General features: G+C 37.5%; 1 protein-coding gene across 1 annotated transcript in view; it reads left to right on the forward strand.

The window, feature by feature from the left end:
• Positions 1 to 23,047, forward strand: part of TRPC6 (transient receptor potential cation channel subfamily C member 6) — a 76,041-nt gene that overhangs the window by 49,341 nt on the left and 3,653 nt on the right. Inside the window, exons 3-9 of the mRNA XM_054269903.1 lie at positions 6,629 to 6,814; positions 8,703 to 8,867; positions 10,669 to 10,882; positions 12,638 to 12,865; positions 14,604 to 14,868; positions 15,715 to 15,910; positions 17,081 to 17,284. Of these exons, the coding sequence (XP_054125878.1) occupies positions 6,629 to 6,814; positions 8,703 to 8,867; positions 10,669 to 10,882; positions 12,638 to 12,865; positions 14,604 to 14,868; positions 15,715 to 15,910; positions 17,081 to 17,284 (1,458 nt within the window). The remainder of the gene's footprint in view (positions 1 to 6,628; positions 6,815 to 8,702; positions 8,868 to 10,668; positions 10,883 to 12,637; positions 12,866 to 14,603; positions 14,869 to 15,714; positions 15,911 to 17,080; positions 17,285 to 23,047) is intronic.

The raw sequence follows: 23,047 nt of genomic DNA on the forward strand, positions 1-23,047 counted from the left end.
CATGAAGTCCCTGGCAGAAACCTTTAAGACCTCAGTGGGCTGAGATTTCATCCACTGATTTCCTGTGCAGTTCAGTGAAGAGTATTGAAACCACATACTTTTTTCTCTTCAGCAGCTGCTGATGGCAACAAAAGGACTTGATTAACTTAAAGCAGAGTAAATTTAGAACAGAGCTAAAACCCATTTTTCATAAACCATAAGTGCAGCCTGTTAAGTTCACAGCTATGTTGAGATAAATAGCTTGTCTGATTTGTAGGAACTGCATAGATCCCTTTACCACAGTTGGAGTGACACAAGCTAAGATTATTATAAAGATAAATAAACTCATCATCTGGTGCAGCCAAAAAGAGGTGCCCTTCAATGTATGCTACAGAATACAATCAGTGAGATGAGTGGGAGGACTGTACCTGTCCATGGCACCACCAGGCAGGGAATGGAGCTCACAGGTGAGAGCCCAAGTAGGCTGGGTCACAGGAAAAGCTTCTGGTGCCAGCTCTGAAGTGCCATGAGGAGGTCCTTCTTTGGTGGCTTCTGTTTTTCCAGTTCCTCTTTTGTCTCAGTTGCTGTCTATAAAATGAGAGCTTCACTTCTAGTGTAATGTTGTACAAAGAATTTTGGATACTGTCCCTCAGCAAAACAGGAGATTAGAGACAAAGCAGCTCCATGCTGCTGGGCATTAATTATCCAGACTCTGCTGGGAATATGCATACTCTTTGGATAGAGTGGAGTGGAATAGGAACACTGAGAAGCACAAGGCAACGTGGAAATTTAACTCTCCAATAATTAAAGGTTTCACCAGGAGCTGGCAGCTGGCAACATAAGGTCTTTTGGGAATGTTTTTATAGATACTAAAACCATGTAGTGGTTCTGGATAAATATTAAAGACTGTGAAGTACATTTATAACTGAATTTATGAGAGCTGACATTTACACTATTGATAAGTAGTGATATTTACAATATCTAGACAGGCCAGAGATTTGACTGCAAAATACTCTGCCTTAAGTTCAGTGGAGGCAGTACAAGTGTGTAAAAGTTACAAGAAATGGAGGCTGTCAGCTCTACTGAGTCTGGGCTTGTTTGCACTCCTGCAAGCTTATATCCCTGGTTGCAGCAATTGATCTAAAAAAAAATGTTACCCTTGCTTTATTTCAGGAGTTTTCTACAATCATTTGAAGAGTGTGGTCACTGCATAAAAGTGTGGGTTTGGCAAAAATGCTTAACGTGTGTTAGTGTAATCAAAACAAGTACATTTTTAGTGCATAGGTTATGGCACTGGACTTGGCAAATCTTTAGCTCCACCTACGGTTAGCCTGAGCCATTTAAAATATTTCAAATCTTACCTAAATTAAAACTGAGCTTTCTGGTTACACACCCTTTTAGGTCACCTGTTTGAAAGTGCTGATAGGGTATTGTAGCAGGGAAACTTTCAAGTGGTTGCCTACAGCAGCCAGTGACACAGATAATTTCCAGGTCTTCCTCAGAGGCAATTGGAAGGATCAGTGCTAAACTGTGGTGCTGGTTGTTTTATGACTGTCCTATAAACTGCTTCTCTCTTCTAACATTAGAGAGAACACTGGCCATGAAACTGTGATTCATACAAATTAGGAAATTCCACAGTCAGGGGAAACCATTATTCTCTGGAATAAACCCCTTTCTTTCTACAAACCCATGCGGTAGTGTTATCCAGCATTACATGCATTTTGCATTTTGTTGCAGGTATTAAAAGTGTTGTAGTATTTAAGAGTGTTTTGGAGAAAATACTTTATTAGGCGTAAAATCAGAAACAGTAGATTACTTCTGAAGGAAGAATAACTGGACAGATGTGTAAATCACAGTGTAGAAATATTTCTGTACCAAACAAATAGGTAATTCAAGCTTCCTAAGTAATTCTGAGATCTTCAGGTATTTCTGAAGACCATTTAATTTAGTTTTGTGTCATAGAACCATAGAATGGTTTAGGTTATAAATGACCTTAAAGATGATTTAGTTCCAACCCCACTCCCAGGGCAGGGAACCTTCCATTAGATCAGGTTACTCAGACCCCCATCCAACCTGGTCCTGAACATCTCCAGGGATACAAAGTACTCTAAGGACAACCCATTCCAGTGCCTTACCACTATTTTTGCCTAATATGTAGTCTAAACCTATGCTCCTTCAGCTTAAGGACATTGGCTCTGGTCCTGTCCTGCCAGGCCTTTTTCTGAAGTCCCTCTCAAGCTCTCTTGGAGCCGCTTTAGGTACTGGAAGGTTCTGTAAGGTCACGCTGGAGCCTCATCTTCTCCAGCCACAGCTCTCTCAGCCTGTCTGCATGGGAGAGGTGGTCCAGCCCTCTGATTGTTTTCGTTGGCCTCCTCTGGACCTGCTCCAACAAGTCAACCTCTTTTTTATGTTGGGGACTGCAGAGCTGATGCAGCCCTGCAGGTGGGGTCGGAGCAGAGCAGAGGGGCAGAATCCCCTCCCTGGCCCTGCTGCCCACACTGGATGCAGCCCAGGACACAGTTGACTCTTCAGGCTGCAGTCTGACATTGCTGCCTCATGTTGAGATTTTCATCCACAACACTCCCAGTCCTGCTTCCCATGGTTTTTCTTGATCTGTTCTCTGCCCAGCCCATGCTTGCACTTGGGATTGCCTCAGCACATGTGCAGGACACGGCTTAGTGTGCAGCTTTACAAAGTTTGATATTATAGAGAATATTTTTTTTTTTGGAGACGGTGTTCATGTTTTCTGTCATCTCAGTGGTTTGCCCACCTAAGAGCTAATATATTTACTATACACATAAAGATGCAGATGATATATGACAGAGGTTGTCTTGCAGAGAGATGTGACGTGAAGTTTTAAGAGGGACACTTGTGGCCCAGTGCTGTTCAAAATAGATAAGATTAGCGTTTGTTAAAAAGTCCACTGCAACTATAATGGCAACTGAATGATGAAATAGAAAATGTGTTTTTAAGTTAAACATAGATATATTACTGTTTGCTGTACAGTAATTCCCCTAATAAAATCATCCCAATTTGCTTTTCTGATGAGAGGCAAAATTCAGTTCAACCCTCTCAAAATCTAATTTTCTAGGGGTTTTTTTGGGTTTTTTTGTTTTGTTTTTTTTTTCATTTATACAACCCCCATTACAGAAATGGGACCCCCATCTTCACTACAGCTGTTGTCAGCTTTCCTAAAGAAAAGTAACATTACTTGTTAGAGGAGGAGGGAAGCACTGAAGGCATAAGGGCCACCTTTGACAGGGAAGTAATATATTTAGGTATCTACTGTGACACCTAAATTCAACATGACATCCCACTTTGAAATCCTAAGTTCTAGTATAGCAGTATCCATATTTCTGATCTTGTCCTCTGCAGTTCACTGAGCAGAGCCAGGACATGGTCTGGAGCACTGCTCCATCCCATCCATGTGGTTCATTGTCATCCTGCATGCTGAGAGCATTCTAATCCCAGGCACAGTCTGGGGGACAGCAGGAGCCTGTGACTGGTCACAGGGAACCATGTGAAAAAAGTCTCTTTTTTTGGGAGATACAGCTGTGGTGATGCTGTCCTTGCTGTGCTCTCCTGTGCAGGGTCAGAGGTAAAGCAGGCCATGGTCGGCTGAGGTTTTCAGAGTGACAAGAGCCTGCTTGCTCCCTTACTTGGCACCCCAAGACAGTCTGGCACGTTTAGGGCAGGTGACTCCTCTCAGCAATGCCACTCTCACTCCTCTGCCACCAGCATTGTTCCCTAGTTCCTCATCCCCCACAGTGCTGCCTCCCTTCTGCAGGTGGGAGCAGCTGGTACTTCTCCCTCATCCTTGGGAAGAAATTTGTGAAATCTGGCACAATTTGGTTTTTTTCCTAAACTGCTGAGGAGCCCTGAGCCAGTGTTGTCACATGCAGAGAATTAAGCACACATGCTTAGCTGAAGAATTCAGTGCTGATTCTTTTTAGAGCCTCCAACTGTAACTTAGTTTCTAACTACCATCTAAAGTTTCTCAGGAATGGGCTTTTTTAAAAAATCACAACATTTACAACATGAAGTAAAGGAGAACTCATTATTCATGCCTTTGACCATTTTTGAAAATAAATTAGGCCAAACAAATTGCCCCACTCCCTTGGCTCACATAAATGGTAGGAGACATGTGGGACCCAGAGAGGGGGACCTTTATTTGTGTGTATACAGAGACATATTGAAAAGTGTATCAATCATTTTTGCTGTCATTTCATTTTTTGTTCTGCCTTCAGCTGACTTTGCCTGTGACACAGCAGAGGAGGAGGCAGTGATGGGCAATGCTCAATTTCCCAGTTGAGCAGTTGTTTGCCATAACCTGACTGCTGAGAACTTTTCATCTTGGCTACCACCACTGGTCACAGCTGTGGCAGTATTTCATGGGAGGGGGAAAAGTTTTATTGCATTTGCAGATGAGAAAATAAACTGGTGGATTTTATGAATGAATTTACAGGACACTAATACATACTGTAGTACTGTGTACAAACCCAAATTCAGAAGGGATAATTTCCCTGTTAGAGTAATGGTCTCCTCACATACAGTTTTGAAACTCCATGTCTGGTGTCAGTCACTTAAGCTGGAAAATACTTATGGAGAGTGTGTATGAGTGTGGATGTATATACCTATCTTCAACCAGAAAAAATACACATACTAATATATTAAAATGTTTCATAAGTTCTTATGAAGGCTAAATTATATTTTTTGTATGTTTACTGAAAGTTACTTGGTTTTTTGTATTGGTACTCAAGGGTCAAATATCAGTTTGGAAGAGTTAGTACCTAATCATAGGTGGGTAGTTGCCTCTATGTTTCTCCTTTGTCTGTGAATTTGAAATGGCTAATTTTCCTTTCATTTGGAAGAGAAAATTAATGTGTTAAAAATACAGAATAGTGAATCTTAGCTTCTGCAGAGAAATGAAAGCCAAACAGAAGGTGAAATATTACTCTCAAAAAAGTCTTTCTGTAGTGTCAGAAGTCAGGATTTTGGTTAAAATCTCCTGTTATTCAATGAATGGAGAGAAAACAAATAATGCAATAATAAATTATTCAGAATGACAGGAAGTTATTGCTTTTAGTATTTAGCTTCTGTTGTCTTTGTAGATAAATGGCATTGAAGTGCCTTTTGCTCTTAAAAGAGATAGATCTGAGTTACCTTGTTTATGTTATATTATTAAAAAAATAAATCACTAGCAGTTTTATGTAGATGTCTGTAAATATTTGTCTGTGAATGTTTGCATCCATCTAAGCAAAGTGCAGTGTGAAACTTGGATGCAATCCTTTAATATATCCAAGTAATAAACTGCTGTTGTAGTGTTGTGGGTAATAAAGCACAAAGATGCATGGAGTACACCCTCAGCAAAGAAATTAGGGTATCCTGTATGCTCATTCTCTTCTAGGATGAAGTATTGGATGCATTAGATGGCAGTTAGTATGAAGGAAGTATTTAAAGAGAAGGGGCTAACTCAAGACTGAGGGTGGAAGAAGGGGAAATACCCCGAAGAAGAGACTGGAAGAGGGGGAAATGTGTCTGTGTAATAAAGCATTTGTAGAAAATTACTTTGAACATGCCACAGAGACTACATGAGCAGTCCTGCATGCTGTGAGGTGGTGGGAGGTGTCTTCCATTCTTTCATTTAGGAGAAAATTCTACAGTAATTTCATCTTTTTGAGACATTAAAATGAGCAGAAATCAAAAAATAGCAGAAGTTTTTTGACACATGTGTGACTAAATCTCTTGTGAGATTTTTTTTTTAGCTTTAGATACACATCTGTACCTAATTCCCAGCTATATCCAACTTTCATGACCCAAACACAGCTGCATGTAAGGAGTGGTTAATGAACTGCAGATTGCAATGATCAAAATACCATTTCCTGTTTTGACTTCTGTCTTTTGGAAAACAGTGCCCAATGACAACACTTGTTAGCTAAAGCAATAAGCAACTGAAGCTGCAGTTGCAGTGCAGCATTTTGGCCCATGTGCTGAAGTCTCTTGAGAAGTCCTTGAGCTAGAGCAGAGCTGCAGTCAGAGATGTGGTGTCACAACACAAGCTGTACCACTGCTAGCAGTGTTGTGGAGAACAGCAATCAAACCTTGTGTTTGCAAGCTAGAATAGATGTTGGAAAAGGTGAAAGACAAAGTTTACAAGAATAATTCCAGGCATTAGAAATTTCAGTATATTTATGCATTTTGAAAGAAGGTTGGGAATTTCTTTAGATGTATTCTGTGTAGGATGCTCATCTTGGCTAATTGAAATCTCTACAGTGCAATTTTCTACATCTTTTCTAAACTTCTGCAACAGTGGATAGAAAAATTTCCCCTCTGCTATACATCTCAACTTGAACTGGTCATTAAAATGTGTCATATGATGTTGCTGAAAATGTTTTGGTTTTCTTTTCCTACTTTAATTTCCTCTAAAGCATGTCTAGACGAGTGACTCAGGTGTGAAAATTGATAATGTAGATGTACAAGACAACCAAGGTGAGATGAACTCCATTCCTTGAACATTTAGGGGAAAAAAAGCATAACAAGATGCAGAGAAGCTATTCACATTCACAGAGGTGTAGGTGGAGTGTAGAATTGCTTCTCTCATGTTGGATCTAAACACCAAGATTTTTTTCTTTCTGCTTCTCTTTTCTAGAATGATTACAAGAAACTGTCTATGCAATGCAAAGATTTTGTAGTTGGACTGCTTGATTTGTGCAGAAATACCGAAGAAGTGGAAGCTATTCTGAATGGTGATGTGGAGATGAACCATAATAATGGAGAGCATGGTCGTCCCAGCCTCAGCCGCTTAAAACTCGCCATCAAGTATGAAGTTAAAAAAGTAAGCAATTCTGTTGATCAAAGAGGCGTGTCATGATGGTGGTATAAAATTATGCTTTTGTTAAATTTTATGTTTCGGTAGCCTTTGACACTGAAATGAATGTTTGGGCCCTTTGGGCACAGTGGTTTTAACAATCTAAAGAGTCCTTGCTTGCGATGTAAACAAGAAGCAGATATTTAAGGTGAATACTGCTCACAATGAGCATGAGAGCAGATTACTCTAAAACAATGTGTAGCTATATGCAACAATTTTTGATATACATTTTTATTTTAAATCTCTTTTTTACAGAAAAAAATATGGAAAAGTTTTGCACTACTTCTGAAGCCTGGAAAAATGTAAGATCTAATAAAAGCTAAAAACAGTACATCAGACCTAGTGCACTACATAATGAGTGTTAATACAGATTTTTGTCAAGCTGTTGTGCTTTGCTCAGGAACTTGAGAAAACCTGGAAAAATTACATGTCTCACAGAAACTGTGTTTGTGTCTGTGCAGAGGGATCAGAGGAACAACCTAGGAATATTAGTACTGTGGTTCTGAGTTCAGGAGAAAGCAGGCTTTAGGCAGTGCCAACTACAGGAATTATTGTCCCTTCTTTGGCTTGCTTTTATTTCTACTGACAGTTTAATACTCTGTTCTCCATCTGAACAGTGATCAGTGAAACCAGCTGAGTTTGTAACTGCATAAACATTGGAGTTTCCCAGGAAACTTGTCTTGGATAATATAGGTTGTAAAATTCTAGGTGACTTGTGTCAGCCAGGGAGAAATGATTTGTGCAGTGAAGTTTGTACGACCAAAGATCAAGGAGGCACAGATAAAAGGTATACTTCAAAAGCATGTTACCCTAAATTTTTACAGAAATTGAATTCCCGTGCCTGGGGGACACACAGAGATTTATATGTGAGAGGTGTATTTATGTGTTCACAAAGGGAAGGAAAGACAGAAACCCTTTTGGCTTAACCAGTATATGAGCACAACCTGCAAAACACTTCCAAGCTACAGTCACTAAAGAGATCTGAAGCAGCTGTTGAAGAGAACAGATTACATTGAGCTTGGGTACTTTATATTGTTTGAGTCTTGGTGCTTCTGCACATGTGAACTTTCTTGCAACACTTTCTCTTATCTCAATAAAGACATTTCTTGTACTTTCAGCCAGTCATCTTTTTAGTATAGAGAAAGGACCTAGAAAAAAATACTACATTCAAATAAATTTTTATTTTATTTATGGATTTGGATTTTAAAATGTACAGTGCACAAGAATCTACAGTTTTTTAACATCTACCTTTGTAAGATGCTTCTTATACTGTCCAGAGGACAGTATAAGAGCCTTTTAGGACAGACTTCTCAGTTTTGCAGTTTGTCCAGTTGGTTCCAGAACCAAGTTATAAGTAATCCTCATCTGATTTCCTGCAAATGTGACAGCTGTTCTCTCATGCCAGCTGAAAAAAAAAATGGTATTTTCTGTGTAATTATGTGAAAATAGGATGCATTATTTCTTTCCTTAGTGAAGATTACGTAGCAATTTTTGCAGAACAGAAGACTCAAGGTGTTGGAATTTCTGAAGCAGTAAAATTAAAATTATAAATGTCAGAAACATTTAGAGTTTGCCCAGATAAATCAGCCTTAGATGAAATTAATAGTTTCTGATGGAACATAGTGTTAATAAATAAGTTTTTAAGTTCAGGTATTTATTGCTGATGGCAACATGCATGTCTGCTGAGAGATTTGGCTTATCAAAATAGATTTTCTTATGCCCCTGTTAATGCTCCTTTGAGTTTAAGCTGCATTTTCACAATTCCAGCATTCTTAATCCACTTCCTATGGCTGTATTTTAAGAGAAGTTATTCTGAAAGCAGTATCATTTTTGTGCTCTTTTTTATTTTTATTAGTTTGTAGCACATCCAAACTGCCAGCAGCAGCTCCTCTCTATCTGGTATGAGAATCTGTCGGGTTTGCGGCAGCAGACGATGGCAGTGAAGTTTCTGGTTGTCCTCGCGGTTGCGGTCGGACTGCCCTTTCTCTCCATGGCCTATTGGATTGCTCCTTGCAGTAAGGTCAGCCTGGGAAGCCTTGTCAGGGCCTCCTAAGAACTCCTCAGCCTGTAAATTCCTGTATGACAAAGACACACTTACACAGCACTTCAGAAACATGTTGTTTTAAAGCCAGGTTAGAGTGGAATGGCTGCAAGGTTGCACGTTCAGGCAATTGTAATTAAGACAAGCAAATGTGTTGTGTTAATTGCAGTATGAAGGAAACTAAGTTAAAATGGTCAACCAAGTGTTACATTGAGGAAATCCTGCTTTATAAACCAGTCAAACAGTTTTTCATTTAATTCTTGCCTTAGTAGGCAGGTGCAGAGGATACTCATTTTCCATTGATTCAGATGTAAGCTAAGCTCAAGCTGTGGGTTGATTCCAGTTGCTTCAAAGGAAATTTTCCTTTTAATTATCAAAAATAGCTCTATAAAAGTCAAGACAATGCTAGTATTCATCATATTTTGTGAGGTCTTCAAAGCAGTTGTACAACCTGCCCTGCATTCACTTGGAATGCTCTGTCTGGGATTAGGTGCTACAAATATATCTGGTTTGGTTTATATATAGTATGGAAAGCCTTTCCAATAAAGATAGGTTGCAGTTTTTGACCTCACTGAGCTTTTTGTTGAATCCCTGTTTCAGTTGGCCCATATCCCTTTTGAGTGGACACTCACGGAAAATTTCTCTCTAAAGTATGTTAGAGGGACAAATCCTATAAGGATTATTCAACATGTTGCAGTACAAGATCCACAATTCTAGCAGGTTGGACTCTGTAGCCTTTTATGTTTTGCCAATTTTTTTCATGTCTTTCAATCTAGACAATAAAAATCAGTTGCATTATTTTCACTTTTTAGTATTATGCCTAGGGGGTTTATGAAGAATTTTCTCTTAAAACACCTTGAGATACAACACATTTCAGTAATTGAATTTTTGCTGTAGCAGTGACTTACCTTGCTATTTTCCTTAAATGATTTATTTGTCATATACAAATGTGGTCAGTCTAAAATTTAAAAGTACTTTTCTGGAGTTGCCAACTAACTGGACAAGCTAAGACTTTTAATACTAACACAGGCACTCTCAAAAATAAAGAATTGCTAAAAGTTCAACTTCATGTGAGTTTGTATGGAGCTTTCAGGTTTTAGAGTGTTGCACTAAACTATTTTTTAAGTTGTTCATAGTGATTACAAAGCTGAGAACTTTTCCTTTGTACAAGTCAGGAGGAAGTTAAGACTCTACAGAACTACAAATACAACTTTTTGAGATGTCACGACTTTTTTAAAAAAAGAAAATAAGTTGGGAAAACTGCACAATAACTGTGCTAAATTGAGTATCACATCAGTCAGGAAAGGGAATTCTTTTCTTCATAATTCACTCATAATGATAATGCTTTTAGTAAGTGTGTCAAAATCTTATTTTCTGTCTTGCCTCACAATGAAGCTAGCTAGTATTAAAAAATTCAACAGCTGTAATAGATTTTTCTCTTGATGATCTGTAATAGACAATAATGACAAAAAATAATTACAGTATTATTTCAAGTCACTGAGTTAAAATATATATTTTTTATTTTTCATTTCAGTTTCACTTTTAATCTATTGCTGATACCCTAACAGTGAAACTGATGGATTATTCCTCTGAAAATAGCAAATCAGTAGAAACTTGTAAAGGTGACTGTGAACAGGACATCACAGTATACAAATGTTTTCAGATATTTTTTCTTCATATTATTGAAATATATGATTATCTGTGTTACTGCTCTTTTTATATACATTTTATTTGGAATCAGTCAGTGCAATAGCCTTGTGTTTGTTGATCTCTTTTGCAGCTGGGGAGGATAATGCGTGGCCCATTCATGAAGTTTGTAGCCCATGCAGCTTCTTTCACCATTTTTCTTGGTCTGCTTGTCATGAATGCAGCTGACAGGTTTGATGGCACGAAACTCCGACCCAATGAAACAACAGACAACGTAAAACAGCTTTTTAGGATGAAAACATCATGTTTCTCATGGATGGAGATGCTTATTATTTCTTGGGTAGTAGGTAAAAATTTTTGCTTAAATTGCTATGATTACAAGTGAAGCTGAACCCAACTAAACCCTTTCCTTTTAACGTTTTGTGTAAAAATTGCAACAAAGGGAGTTTATTCAGCTGTCTGCATTCCCACGTGGGCCTTGTGTTTTTTATTAGATGGCAGCAGGATTCATGTGTCTGGTTGATCACAAACATACAGACTAAGTACTTCGGTGACATCTATATTATCTGAAGATTAATTAATTCAGTATTATGAATATCAAAGCAAAGTGTCTATCAGTTTTTGGGGTGGTTGAGTCTTGGTGTGAATTTCCAGGAGGAAAGATTTTTATGTGATGAGACAAGATTTATTTGTGTCCAATTGTCTCTTAATCTCTTATTTTGCAAGCATGCCTGCAGAACTAATAGTGTTTAGCTGAATATATTAGTGACAAAAGAGAAGAATATAGATCCCAGAAGATTCAGTGGTATATTTTTTCCATCCCGACACAGGAATTAAATGAGTTCTATGAACAATACTCTGAGCAGACCCATTCAACTTGGTGATGTAGAACTCTTCAGCATCAGAACTTGAGCATACACCTTCCAAAATATATTAGCTGTCAGATTCTTACTTACAAGTCTACTACCTTTTAGTCCAGTAGGGTTTAGATGTCCAAATATTTTAAGGATCTGGTTGTTAGTTATGCCTGTAAAAAGGGAAAGCTAAATTCAAGCTATCCATTCAAGACCTTATGCATTTAAAGTATTTTGCTTTTATGATCTCACTGTGATTGAAATTTGTATACCAAGTGATTATAGCTTTAAAAGACCTTGGCAGTATTTATTTATTTAATTGTAAAGCTATTCATAAATTATTATAATTTTTTATTTTAGGAATAATATAGCACTTAGACTTTCAAAGTCTATAAACATCAATGTTTTCATCTGGTAATAAAGAAATAAATCATAAATTCTCAATTTGAAGTTCTACTTTGCTAATTTAATCTATTTTGTATCAGTGTCATGCATAAGACAGTTTATGAAAAATTGATTCATGCATACAGATGTAACATTGACTGTAATTGACATTATTATTGTCCTTATCTGAAAATGATGAAAAGTGCTTTCAATTTGATAAGTGTAAAAATTAGTGACATTATTCCATTTAGTTATTAGCTCTTTAGAATTTTACTTCATAATTACATATTTTTTACCTTGAAAAGAAAAAAGGGTTTTCACAATAAAAAAAGCTGTCATAAGCTGATAATGTACTTCCACTTTATTACTAAGGGACAGTAGTTAGGAATCAGACAGATACCTGTGTTCTATTGAAGAAGAATTATGTCTGAGTCTTACTTTCATGATCATTTGTCACATATGTAAAAGAGACTGTAGCCAGGAAAATGGCAAATAAGAAATTTTGAGTTATGCTTTAGCTCTCCCACCATTGTATGTTCATGCCAGAGCATTTCTGCTCTTCTCATCTCATTCTGTGTCTGTAACAGATGGTAATACTCACATCCCATTCCTCTCTTGGAAAGCTTTTGTAGTTTTACAGGAAGAAGCAGTCTGAAAGATTGTTATTATTACTTAGATGAGAAAGAAGTCCCAGAATGTATATAAATTTGGAGGTCCAAGGATTTAATTTTGTGTTTGAACTCCCACTGATCAAAATAATTTTGAATATGACTGCCACCAAGAGCATGTCCTGTATATAATAAAAATATGAAACAAGCATGAGGAATAAAGAACACAGTGTTTTCTCTGTTCTCTCTTATACAGGCATGATATGGTCTGAATGTAAAGAAATTTGGTCCCAAGGTCCAAAGGAATACCTGTTTGAGTTATGGAATATGCTTGATTTTGGTATGTTAGCAATTTTTGCAGCATCATTTATAGCAAGGTTTATGGCATTTTGGCATGCATCCAGAGCCCAGAACATCGTTGATGCAAATATGAAAGATCTGACAAGTCCAACACTGGAGCCTAACATAAAATACTACACCTTGGGTGAGTTGATGGCACAATTATTGGGCCAAAACAAACTGATTTTCTTTTAATAAGTCTCCAATGCCATAATTTCACAATATAGTACTGAAGAAATTTCCACAGCTTCACTTCTTTATCTTTATGGCTAGTTGAACGTGAGCCAGCAGTGCCCTGGCAGCCAGGAGGGCCAACCCTGTCCTGGAGGCATCAGGCACAGCATGGCCAGCTGGGCAAGGGAGGGGATTGTCCTGCTCTGCTCTGCTCTGGGGCAGCCTCACCTCCAGGGCTGGGGGCAGTTCTGGGTGCCACAACATAAAAAAAGACATTAAACTGTGGGAGAGTGTCCAAAGGAGGGCAACGATGATGGTGAAGGGCCTTGAGGGGAAGTCATGTGAGAAGCAGCTGAGGTCACTTGGTGTGTTCAGCCTGGAGAGGAGGAAGCTGAAGGGAGAGCTCACTGCAGTCTGCAGCTTCCTTGTGAAGGGAAGAGAAGGGGCAAGCACTGATCTCTGCTCTCTAGTGACCAGGGACAGGGCTCAAGGGAATGTTCTGAAGCTGTGTCAGGGGAAGTTTAGGCTGGATGTCAGGAAAAGGTTCTTCATCCAAAGGGTGGTCAGACACTGGAACAGGCTCCCCAGGGAAGTGGTCACAGCACCAGCCTATCTGAGATCAAGAAGCGTTTGGACAACACTCTCAGGCACATGGTGTGACTGCTGGGGATGGTCTTGCACAGGGCCAGGAGCTGGAGTCAATGATTGATCCTCATGGTTCCCTTCTGACTCAGGATATTCTATGTTTCTGTGATTCCACTATTGATCATAGGTCCCCTGGCTGTGTTGGTACATCTTTTTGTAGACTGTTCTAGACAGCACTGAAATGAACTAATATCAAAATAAATTCACTGTCACCCACCCCTTTTCTAGATAATTTTAATCTGTTCAATTATACAATACTGTCCTGCCAACCAGTCTGTGGTGGTGCAGCTTTGAATGGAATGTATTGTAATGCAGGGACAGAACTGAGCAATGAGGTGCAGGAAGTTCATAAACCTATTTTGCCAGAAAAAACAATATATCTTTTATATATTATTTGCTCAGAGACTCTATTATATTTCTTTAATATTTTTCAATCCTTGCTCTTTACCAGTAAGAGATAAAAATGTTAAGAAACTTTCTTGGGATATTTGGGAAGTCCTAGAAGGTATTTTGCCCAAAAAATTAAGCACTGCTGACTTGTGTTCACTCTCAACACCACCGCATCTCACTTACCATTATTAGATATTTTTCTCTAGATACTAAATTGCATCAGTTTCTGTCTTTATTCTGTGCTTCAGATACTGTTTCTGAAAAGGTTGCGTTTTTGCACTATCCAGACTGCAGAAAAGCAGAGCAATTAAAATGTATATATTCTGAAACACATTAAATTGTAGTCTTATAAATTTTACTTGAAAGTTATAAATTTCACATAAGTCCTAAAAGCAATAGTTGAGGCATTTTTTTCATGTATGCATGTACACTGAAGTCTGTTTGAAGAGCATCTGTGTATGGATGGTATTAATAGTGAGTATTTAATGCCAGGTTTTATCATAGGGTAGCAAACATAACTTGATGGACACCAGGTTGAACATGAGCCTGTGCAGCAAAGAAGGCCAGTGGTACCCTGGGCTACATTAGGCAGAGCACTGGCAGCAGGTGGTCCAAAGAGGCCTTCCATAGATAATTACACGTTTTACTGAGAGGAATTCTCATCTTTTTTCCAGCCAGAATAAACTGGGATCCGTCTGATCCTCAGATCATTTCTGAAGGGCTGTATGCGATTGCAGTGGTGTTGAGTTTCTCACGGATAGCCTACATCTTACCAGCTAATGAAAGCTTTGGGCCACTGCAGATATCACTTGGCAGAACCGTGAAAGACATCTTCAAGTTTATGGTCATATTTATCATGGTGTTTGTGGCTTTCATGATAGGCATGTTTAATCTCTATTCCTACTATCTGGGGGCAAAACAAAATGAAGCGTTCACAACGTAAGTACAACTGATTAAATTGGAACCTTTATTTTATTGGAACCTTTATTTTATTAACAATAACTCAGTAAAATACTACATGTTCTTTGCAATGCTAGTGTATTTTTGGATGTGGGGAAATGAGATCTCTTTATCAAAGCAAGAGAAAATAAGTCTTCAAAGAGATGGAGATAAATAGGAAAAAGTACCTCAGAGGTTTGGACTTATGTTATTTATAAACTAATCAGGAGGAAATACATTTATTTAAATAAACTAACCTGAAAAAAAAATCACTATTTCCACACCATGACTTTACCCTGGAATTGTGAAATACTAAAAACTCAGCTGGAAGATTATGGTCCATAAGACTAATTTTTTTGAAAATTGCTGATTTGCCATCAGATATCCTGTCTTCTTCATAGTTTATATAGTTTAGTTTCATGTTAATATTTATCATGTTAACAGTGAAAGGATTCTCAGTAAGTGAACTAATGATGCAATTTAAATAAAGTACAGGTTAATTACTTTTAAATTTTTTTCATGTTAACAGCAAGCTTGTAGTATATAGATTAAAGTAGTTAACAAGTGAATCATTGTAATATTCTTTTGAGGATGGATATATGATTCCTAAAACCATCTGATCTGAATCAGATGGTTTTATAGTTAGTTCTGTTAGGAATTTTATGTTATGAAACAGCCTGTACCCATGAAATTAGACAGTCTACTTTTATGTACAGAGGTGGAGTTCAACATTATGATAATGGAAAAATTTGTACACTGTATAAAATTGATAACTGGCAATTTCTACAGTAAGAATATATAGCTTTTCTTCAATAACATATGCATGTGTCCAATTTCTCCTTTTAGTGTTGAAGAAAGCTTCAAAACATTGTTCTGGGCTATATTTGGACTCTCAGAAGTTAAATCAGTTGTTATCAATTATAAACACAAATTTATTGAAAATATTGGTTATGTTCTCTATGGAGTCTATAATGTTACCATGGTCATCGTCTTACTGAACATGCTTATTGCAATGATCAACAGTTCATTCCAGGAAATTGAGGTAAAAAGTCCATTTATTATGAAATATCAACCTATTTACTGTTACAACTAATTGTCTCTGGCTCCTGGAAAATTTTCTTGTTGACATCAAGACAAGTGCCACATAAGCTTTTGGGAGATTTCAGAAGAAAATACTAATGCCACTGTTCATTTTTATTATAAAATACCTGTCAATTACTTGGCTGCATGTGCTTGCAATAGTAAGAACCAGACTGGAATAAGAAACTACTGGTGAATTGTGTTATGTTCCTGAAGAGTATGGGCTACATGTTGTGACTTCGTGAATCTTTCATTTGCCTCATTTGTAATTACTTGCCAAAATCCAGCATTACCTTTTGCATTCCATGGAAAACAGAGGGCTAAATCATTACCACTGTTTAGAAAAAAAGTAAGCAGATCTCCAGGAGCTGGGCCATCCCAGACTTTCCTAGGGATTGCTCTTGCCAAAGCATCAAACTTGGGTTTGACTCCACTTTGGTCCCACATTCTGGGCTCTGACTGGGACCTGTAGCATTGTCAAGCTGGAGCAAGAACAACACATTCTCTAGGGATGTTCACATTCTTCTGGATCAGGAGGCCACAGGGAAAATCTGTCAGCTTTATAGCATTAAAAATACAGTGACTGAACAAAACAGCCTCTAAAAACAGGTGCAGCAATATTGAGTCATGACCTTGAACTGATGTCAGTCCTTTCTGCAGAAAACCCTCCTAAACTTTACAGGGGGAAATAAAGTGAGTGTTTTGGTGATCATAAATGATAAAAATAAGCAATGATGATGATAGTATATCTCGTTTAATCATGTATTTCAGAAAATTTAAGGAATTAGGTAAGAATCACCTCATCTTTTTAAAGTTTATGTTTAAAGTAATAGAGTCTACAGACTAGTAATAGAGTCTGTCATTGTGGTCCTGTATCACAGACTATTAGCACTTACTCTGGAATAAACAACATTTAAATTAAATCCATTCTGTTCTTCTGCAATTGCATTATTTTAAATGGATTAAGAAGAACATTTCCATTCACTGAAATTTTGGTTTTCATAAATCTTGATCTGTTTGAGATTTACTTCAGCCAATTAACACTTGAAACACACATGAAGTTTAGCTAGAGCATCTTCAATAGTCAGAGTGGTAGTAACCGTGTCTTAACAGTTATGTTTCTGTTTTACAGGATGATGCTGATGTAGAATGGAAATTTGCAAGGGCTAAACTTTGGTTTTCTTACTTTGAAGAAGGGAGAACTCTTCCAGTACCCTTCAACTTAGTGCCAAGCCCAAAATCTTTGCTGTATCTCCTAATCAGAATCAAAAAATGTATTTCTAAACCATTTTTGTGCCAAAAGAAAAGCTTTCAGGAAGATGCAGAGATGAATAAGGTAATTTTTTTCTTGTATATACTGACTGCTAATTTTAGAAGATAAAGCCAATTTTAACTTTATTTTTATTATTGCCCTGCTTTATTCATGAATTTCCCTACATACTTAATGCATACTGAACCAGTCACTAACATGGGAGAGTAGAATAGAATAGAATAGAATAGAATAGAATAGAATAGAATGGAATAATTACAATCCCTGCTGAAGTTCAGGTCCAATGACATCTCCTGCTTTCCCTTTATCTGCAAGTCACTTTATCTCAGAATACCATCTAGATGGTCAGACAGATTTTACTTTTCATAAATACACACCTGCTTTTTCCAGTCACCATCTGTTCTTGCATGTGCTCCAAGAAGTTTCATTTTTCTTTGCGTTATTTTGCCGGTTACTGAAGGGAGGCTGAGTGGCCCAGGGTTGCTCAAATCATAATTTTGACCTTTTTTGAAGATGGATCTGACATTTGCTGTTCTCCAGCCTTTGGGGACCTCTCCCAATACCTGTCTGTGGTCTTTCAGAGATGATAGCATATTTACAAGGGGTGCGTCTGCTCTCTCAGATGCACCTGTGGATGTAGCGCTCTGGATTTGCTTGGTTCAAGTTCTTCCTGTCTCCTCGAATTCCTTCACTGAGGGCAGAGGTCTGAGAAACTGTTGATGAAACCTGAGGCAAAAAAGGCATCAAGTCCCTCATTCTTACCTTCATCCAGCTGTCACTTAAATCCCTTTCCCCACTGCCAGTAGGCTTGCATTTTCCTTGTGCTGCCTTACGTTGCTGTTGTAGCAATATTTCTTACTGCTCTTGCAAATGTCAGCTTAAGGCAATCTTTGTCTTTCCTAATGCCACCCTCACATGCATGGGCAGTCTCCAAAGTCCCCGCTTGGCACCCTGTCTCTGCTTCCACTGAAAATGCCCTTTGCTTTTATTGTAAAATATTTTGTTACCTGTTTTACTTACACAGCTTCAGTAAAAAGCACTTGAGTTGATGCATTGGACTTGCTTAGTTTGTAGCAGGTGTATTTTTCCTGCACTGTCTTGGTATAGATCATTTCAATTGCTTGAGAAAAACATGGAATGTTAGGTGGCATTAGAAATGTAAAGTCTGGCACTATTCTAGCACTATTTTAACATTTTAGGGAAAAAGAGTTATCCAAGGCAGCTGATCAGATGTAGTGAGTAGAAAGGTGAGCATATGCTAACATACAGGGGGAAAAAAAAAAAAAAAGTAAGAATTTGTCATGTTGGAAAAACAAAATTTTCTTCAAAGGAAATTTAAGTATGGAAGAATCTTTGTTAAAATGGGCTGTGGTCTGAGCAGAGGCCTGTTCAAGGTTAAAAGTTCTTGAATTTGTTGTCAAGAGCCATTAGTCCTTAGTCTGGGGACCAGTAAAGAATTTACATGCATCTGTCAGTTCTCTGTCACCAGTGTGACCAGCACATTTTTCACACTTATTAGTTGAAGAGTTAAAGAGGAAAAAATGCTCACAATCCTTGAAAGAAAAAATGGACTTTTAGGGAAAAATCCTATGCCTCTGGGTAAGTTTATACAAACACTGTTATCTAAGTCAAAATTGCTATTACGTTCAAGTGTCTCATCTCTATTACCAGTAATTTTTCTAGTGTTTCACAGATCTCACTTCATTTTGTTTGGAAAATCTAATCCTAATGTATTTAGGACCTAATAGGAATGACACATGCATTTGCTCAGGTTTTTAATGAATCTGACATTTGCAAAACTTTTCTTCAAGCTGCATGATGCAACCCGATTTTAAAACCTCTGTGAGTGATAAAGTCATCACTAAAATATTGTGCATTTGAGGAGATGCATATAAACTTAAAATTGAGTGGTGGTGGAAAACAACAAATGGTTCTTTTCTAATTCACTTACTCTGTGAATTTGAAAAGCACATAAGTAGGTTATAAGCTTGTGTTAATGACTTCTTAGCATGAAATTTATGTTCCCATAAAACAGATACTCTTAAAAGTCCCATTTATACAGACTAAGGAAAGAAGATGTATTTTTATCACTCCATTCAAACCTAGCAATTCGTGTTTTCTAGCATGTTTCTGGAAAGGTGCATAGTGTAATACTAACCAGTTCTACATAAAACAGTAGCAGATTTGTCAGCTTTTACAGCAGTCCCTCTGAAAGAGAGCTGTAGGGATGCAAACATTGTTTATCAGATTTTTTCCTAGCCCTGAATTAATTTTAGGTCTTCAAATATTAATGCTTTTACACTCAGTTCAGATTTTAGTATAACTAATCCTAAATGAAATGTGCATACTCTGCCGCCAAAGCAGCTATAAAAATGCAAATCAAATTTTAAAAAAGCATATTTTTACATTGAAAAACATAAAGTGTCTTGAGTTGTATTTATTAATTTCTCAGGTTTTGCAGCAGATAGTGGCAGATGATTGCATTTTCACTTACCTTTTGGGGTTCTACATGCTGAATTTATCTGAATCTATTGCCATCCTGTGGACTTCCAAGAAGTAGCTAAAGTGGTTTTGTGTAACCTTTTGATCCACTGTTGGCAATTCATTATTGTTGAGGCTGTCATGGCATCTTCTCAAGGGCACTCTCAGGCTTTTGGGATTTTGACTTTTGGTTCCCTTAGTGCTGAGTGGGTTGATGCTGCTGTGACTGCTGAGCAAGGAGCTACCTGTGCAGGTATATTTATAGTATAAATAAAATGAGCTGTGGAAAGATAAGGAAAGATTTGGCAAGACCAGACCCAAGACTTGAGGGCTGTGTTTGTGCTAGTGTAACTTGGGCAGCTTATCTGGGTATGGAGGCCAATTCAGGAATGGCTTGTCCCTATTCAGGTAGTTTTCCTCACACAGTAGGAAACCTCTTGTCCCTCAGCCATTCCAGTTGCCAGACTGTGCCTAGGAAGACAGAAGGTTGCTCTGGTGTGAGTCCTACCTGGGAGGACAGTGAAAGTCTACTGGTGGGAGACATTGCACTGCAGTGCCCAGCAATGTTAACACACACTGGGGTTCACTGATCCAGACCCAGCCTGTGGGTTGTTCTGCTGCAGAGACTGCATCTTCTCTCTGCAAAAGCTGCTGTAGCTTCAGAGTGAGTGGGAAGACAAGAATTAGGGTGGGAAGGAAGGAAATGCTACTCCTAGCTCCAGCTCTGCCCTGATCATTGCTAGCAGAAAACGAAGCCAGATGCTGTCAGTGCTAAACAGCAAGTAATTTACATAGCTGTGTTCAAAGTATAGTACACCAGAAATTAATTTCCTGAGACATATCTAAATGCAATACTAAAGACTGTGAAGATGTTTTCTTTCAGGCTGTTGATTAAAATCCACAGACTTCTTTTTTCAGGCTAGAATTGGCATTTTAAATATCAAGTGAGAAACTCAAACCAATAAAAAGAAAAAAGAAATGAAGGAAAAGGAGATTTTTTAAAAAAAACCTACTTTGACTACTGTTCTAAATTTAAAATTGCCTTGGGATTGAGAAAATTTACTGTTCAAGTGTCACAGAACTTGTTCATCTTCCTGAGCTAAAAATCAGCAGTGAGAGATACTATATTTAAATTTTGTTCATTAAACATGGCCCTTCAGAAAAGAAGTAGGGGACAGCTATTTATTGAAGTAGCTTTAAGCCCTCACTCAAAAAGAAAAAAATGTTAACTTTAACTTTCCTAGTGTAAAACAGTATTTCTGAAATTTTCATGAGTGACGTCTGCTTATAGGAGTACAAACTGAGTCACTTTCTGGGAACCCTCCTTTTTGATCCAAGAAAGTGCAATTTTTTGGAATTACAAGTTGACAGTAGTTTCTGATTTAAGACATTAATGAAGTGCTGAAGAAACCAGCTATAACAATTTCATTACTATTCTGATTGAATTTTACGTAATACAAGAGAATAATGAAATGAGAGGCAAGTGTAAAGATGAAGATGTTTTCAAAGAACAATGATCCATATATCCTGCATTTCATATTTCACCCCCCACTCTAGAAGAAGAGTTATTTTGGTTGGGATTTATATCATTGTTTTATTTAATTTACATAATTTCCTCTCTGGTTACTCATATTCAATAAATGGTAACTTAAAAATACGGATTCTAGGTCAGTCACCAATGTGGCAGGTTGAGTGCACTCTAATTTTGGAGAAAGAAAAAGCCTTAAGCAGGAAGCTTAAACAGAGCTTAAAGAGAGTTAAAAAATGTTAAATGTGATAATGAAATCTTGGCAGTCTCTGCCACCAAGTGGTCATTCAGCAATTTACAGTGGATCTTGTGTCCTGTTACTGGTACACATAAGATCTAAAGTGTCACACTTCTGATTTACCTGCCAACTTTCAAGGTGGCTAACTAAAAGTAAATTATTATCCTAAAAACTGTGCTGGAGGGTGAAGGTTAACATAAAGGCATTACAGTGTGCCTGGTTTTACAAGTTTGCAGTGTCATAACTCATGTCATCACATATTACCAATTTTGCTATTTCAAGTGAAAATCAAATTGTAATTGAGCAGTAGATTAACTTTTGAGGTGAATCAGTGTAACATAAGTTTGAAACTGGTAACCAGCATGACACTTCGCTTTTAAAATATGAAATAAAATACATATAAATACCCAAGGCAACTTCCCTCTGCTGCTGCAGAGGAAGTGTGATCTTACACTTTTTCAAAAAATGGTGCATGAGAAATCCAAGAGCTGAAATAGCAGGAAGATTGTTTTTCTCTTTTAACCCAGTATTGTAGATGAGTCCCAAGAAAGTATAATTAGTTCTAAAATCCTGAAAAACATAGCGATTATATAGTGATTGTGTAAACTCCCTAGTCATTATTTTTTATTATAAATCAGATACCTAATTTAAGTGAAAACATTTTGATAAGATTATACTTTTTAAGATATATTCAAAATATCTGAAGTAGCTTTATTCAAGCATGAAAAAATAATAACTTGCCCTTTCTATACAGGTCTGTGCATATGTAGATTAATATATAAGAGAAATATAATTTGTTTTATATGTTTTACATTATTTATCTTTTATAATTACTTTTGCTTAGTCAAGTAAACATAGACTAAATAGATAAATAATGGTTTTTTTTAAAGTATGGACAAACAGATTTGTGAATCTTTCTGAAGAACCAAAAATTCCCAAATTCAGTGTACACTTTATATTGATTGCTAATGAATGTATTTTACCAATAGATTTAATCAATTTTTGTATCAAAATACAAGCCTGATCTAATAGAAGGTGTCCCTGCCAACTGCAGGGGCATTGCACTACCTGTTTTTAGATGTCCCTTCCAACACAAACCATTCTGTGATTCTATGGAATGCTGAACAAAATCTAATAGTATTTAAATTATTCCCAGTGTACAGCTGTGTAAGCAGCAAATCCTGCCCCATTTTTGTCAACAAATTGTTTCCCAGCATATCCCACAGATCTTTAACAGGCTTCAAAGTGCCCCAGTCTGCTTATCAGTAGATGCTTGATATATTAGGGCACAACATAGAGAGGTTCAATGGAAGTACAAAACATCTAATGGCATTTGAGACACTGCTCTGATGGTCCCATCCACTGAAAGAGTAAAATTTTGGTTGGACCATGTATAATATCAGGAAACTGAATTTTTAGTGGTACTCCCACTTATTCCTCATCCAGATCCACCATGACTTATATTTCTTGCACTGCTATTTGTTGAACCCACCCCACTCTTCATCTAAAGCAGTACCATTTGGTTTTGCAGTTTCTGTTCACTGTTACTGCAGCCCAGTCGTTCAGCTTGAGTTCCAGTTCA

Source organism: Melozone crissalis, unplaced genomic scaffold, assembly GCF_028551555.1.
Source record: "Melozone crissalis strain CALT ecotype California unplaced genomic scaffold, PUWL_Pcris_2 ptg000008l_1, whole genome shotgun sequence".
NCBI lineage: Eukaryota > Metazoa > Chordata > Aves > Passeriformes > Passerellidae > Melozone > Melozone crissalis.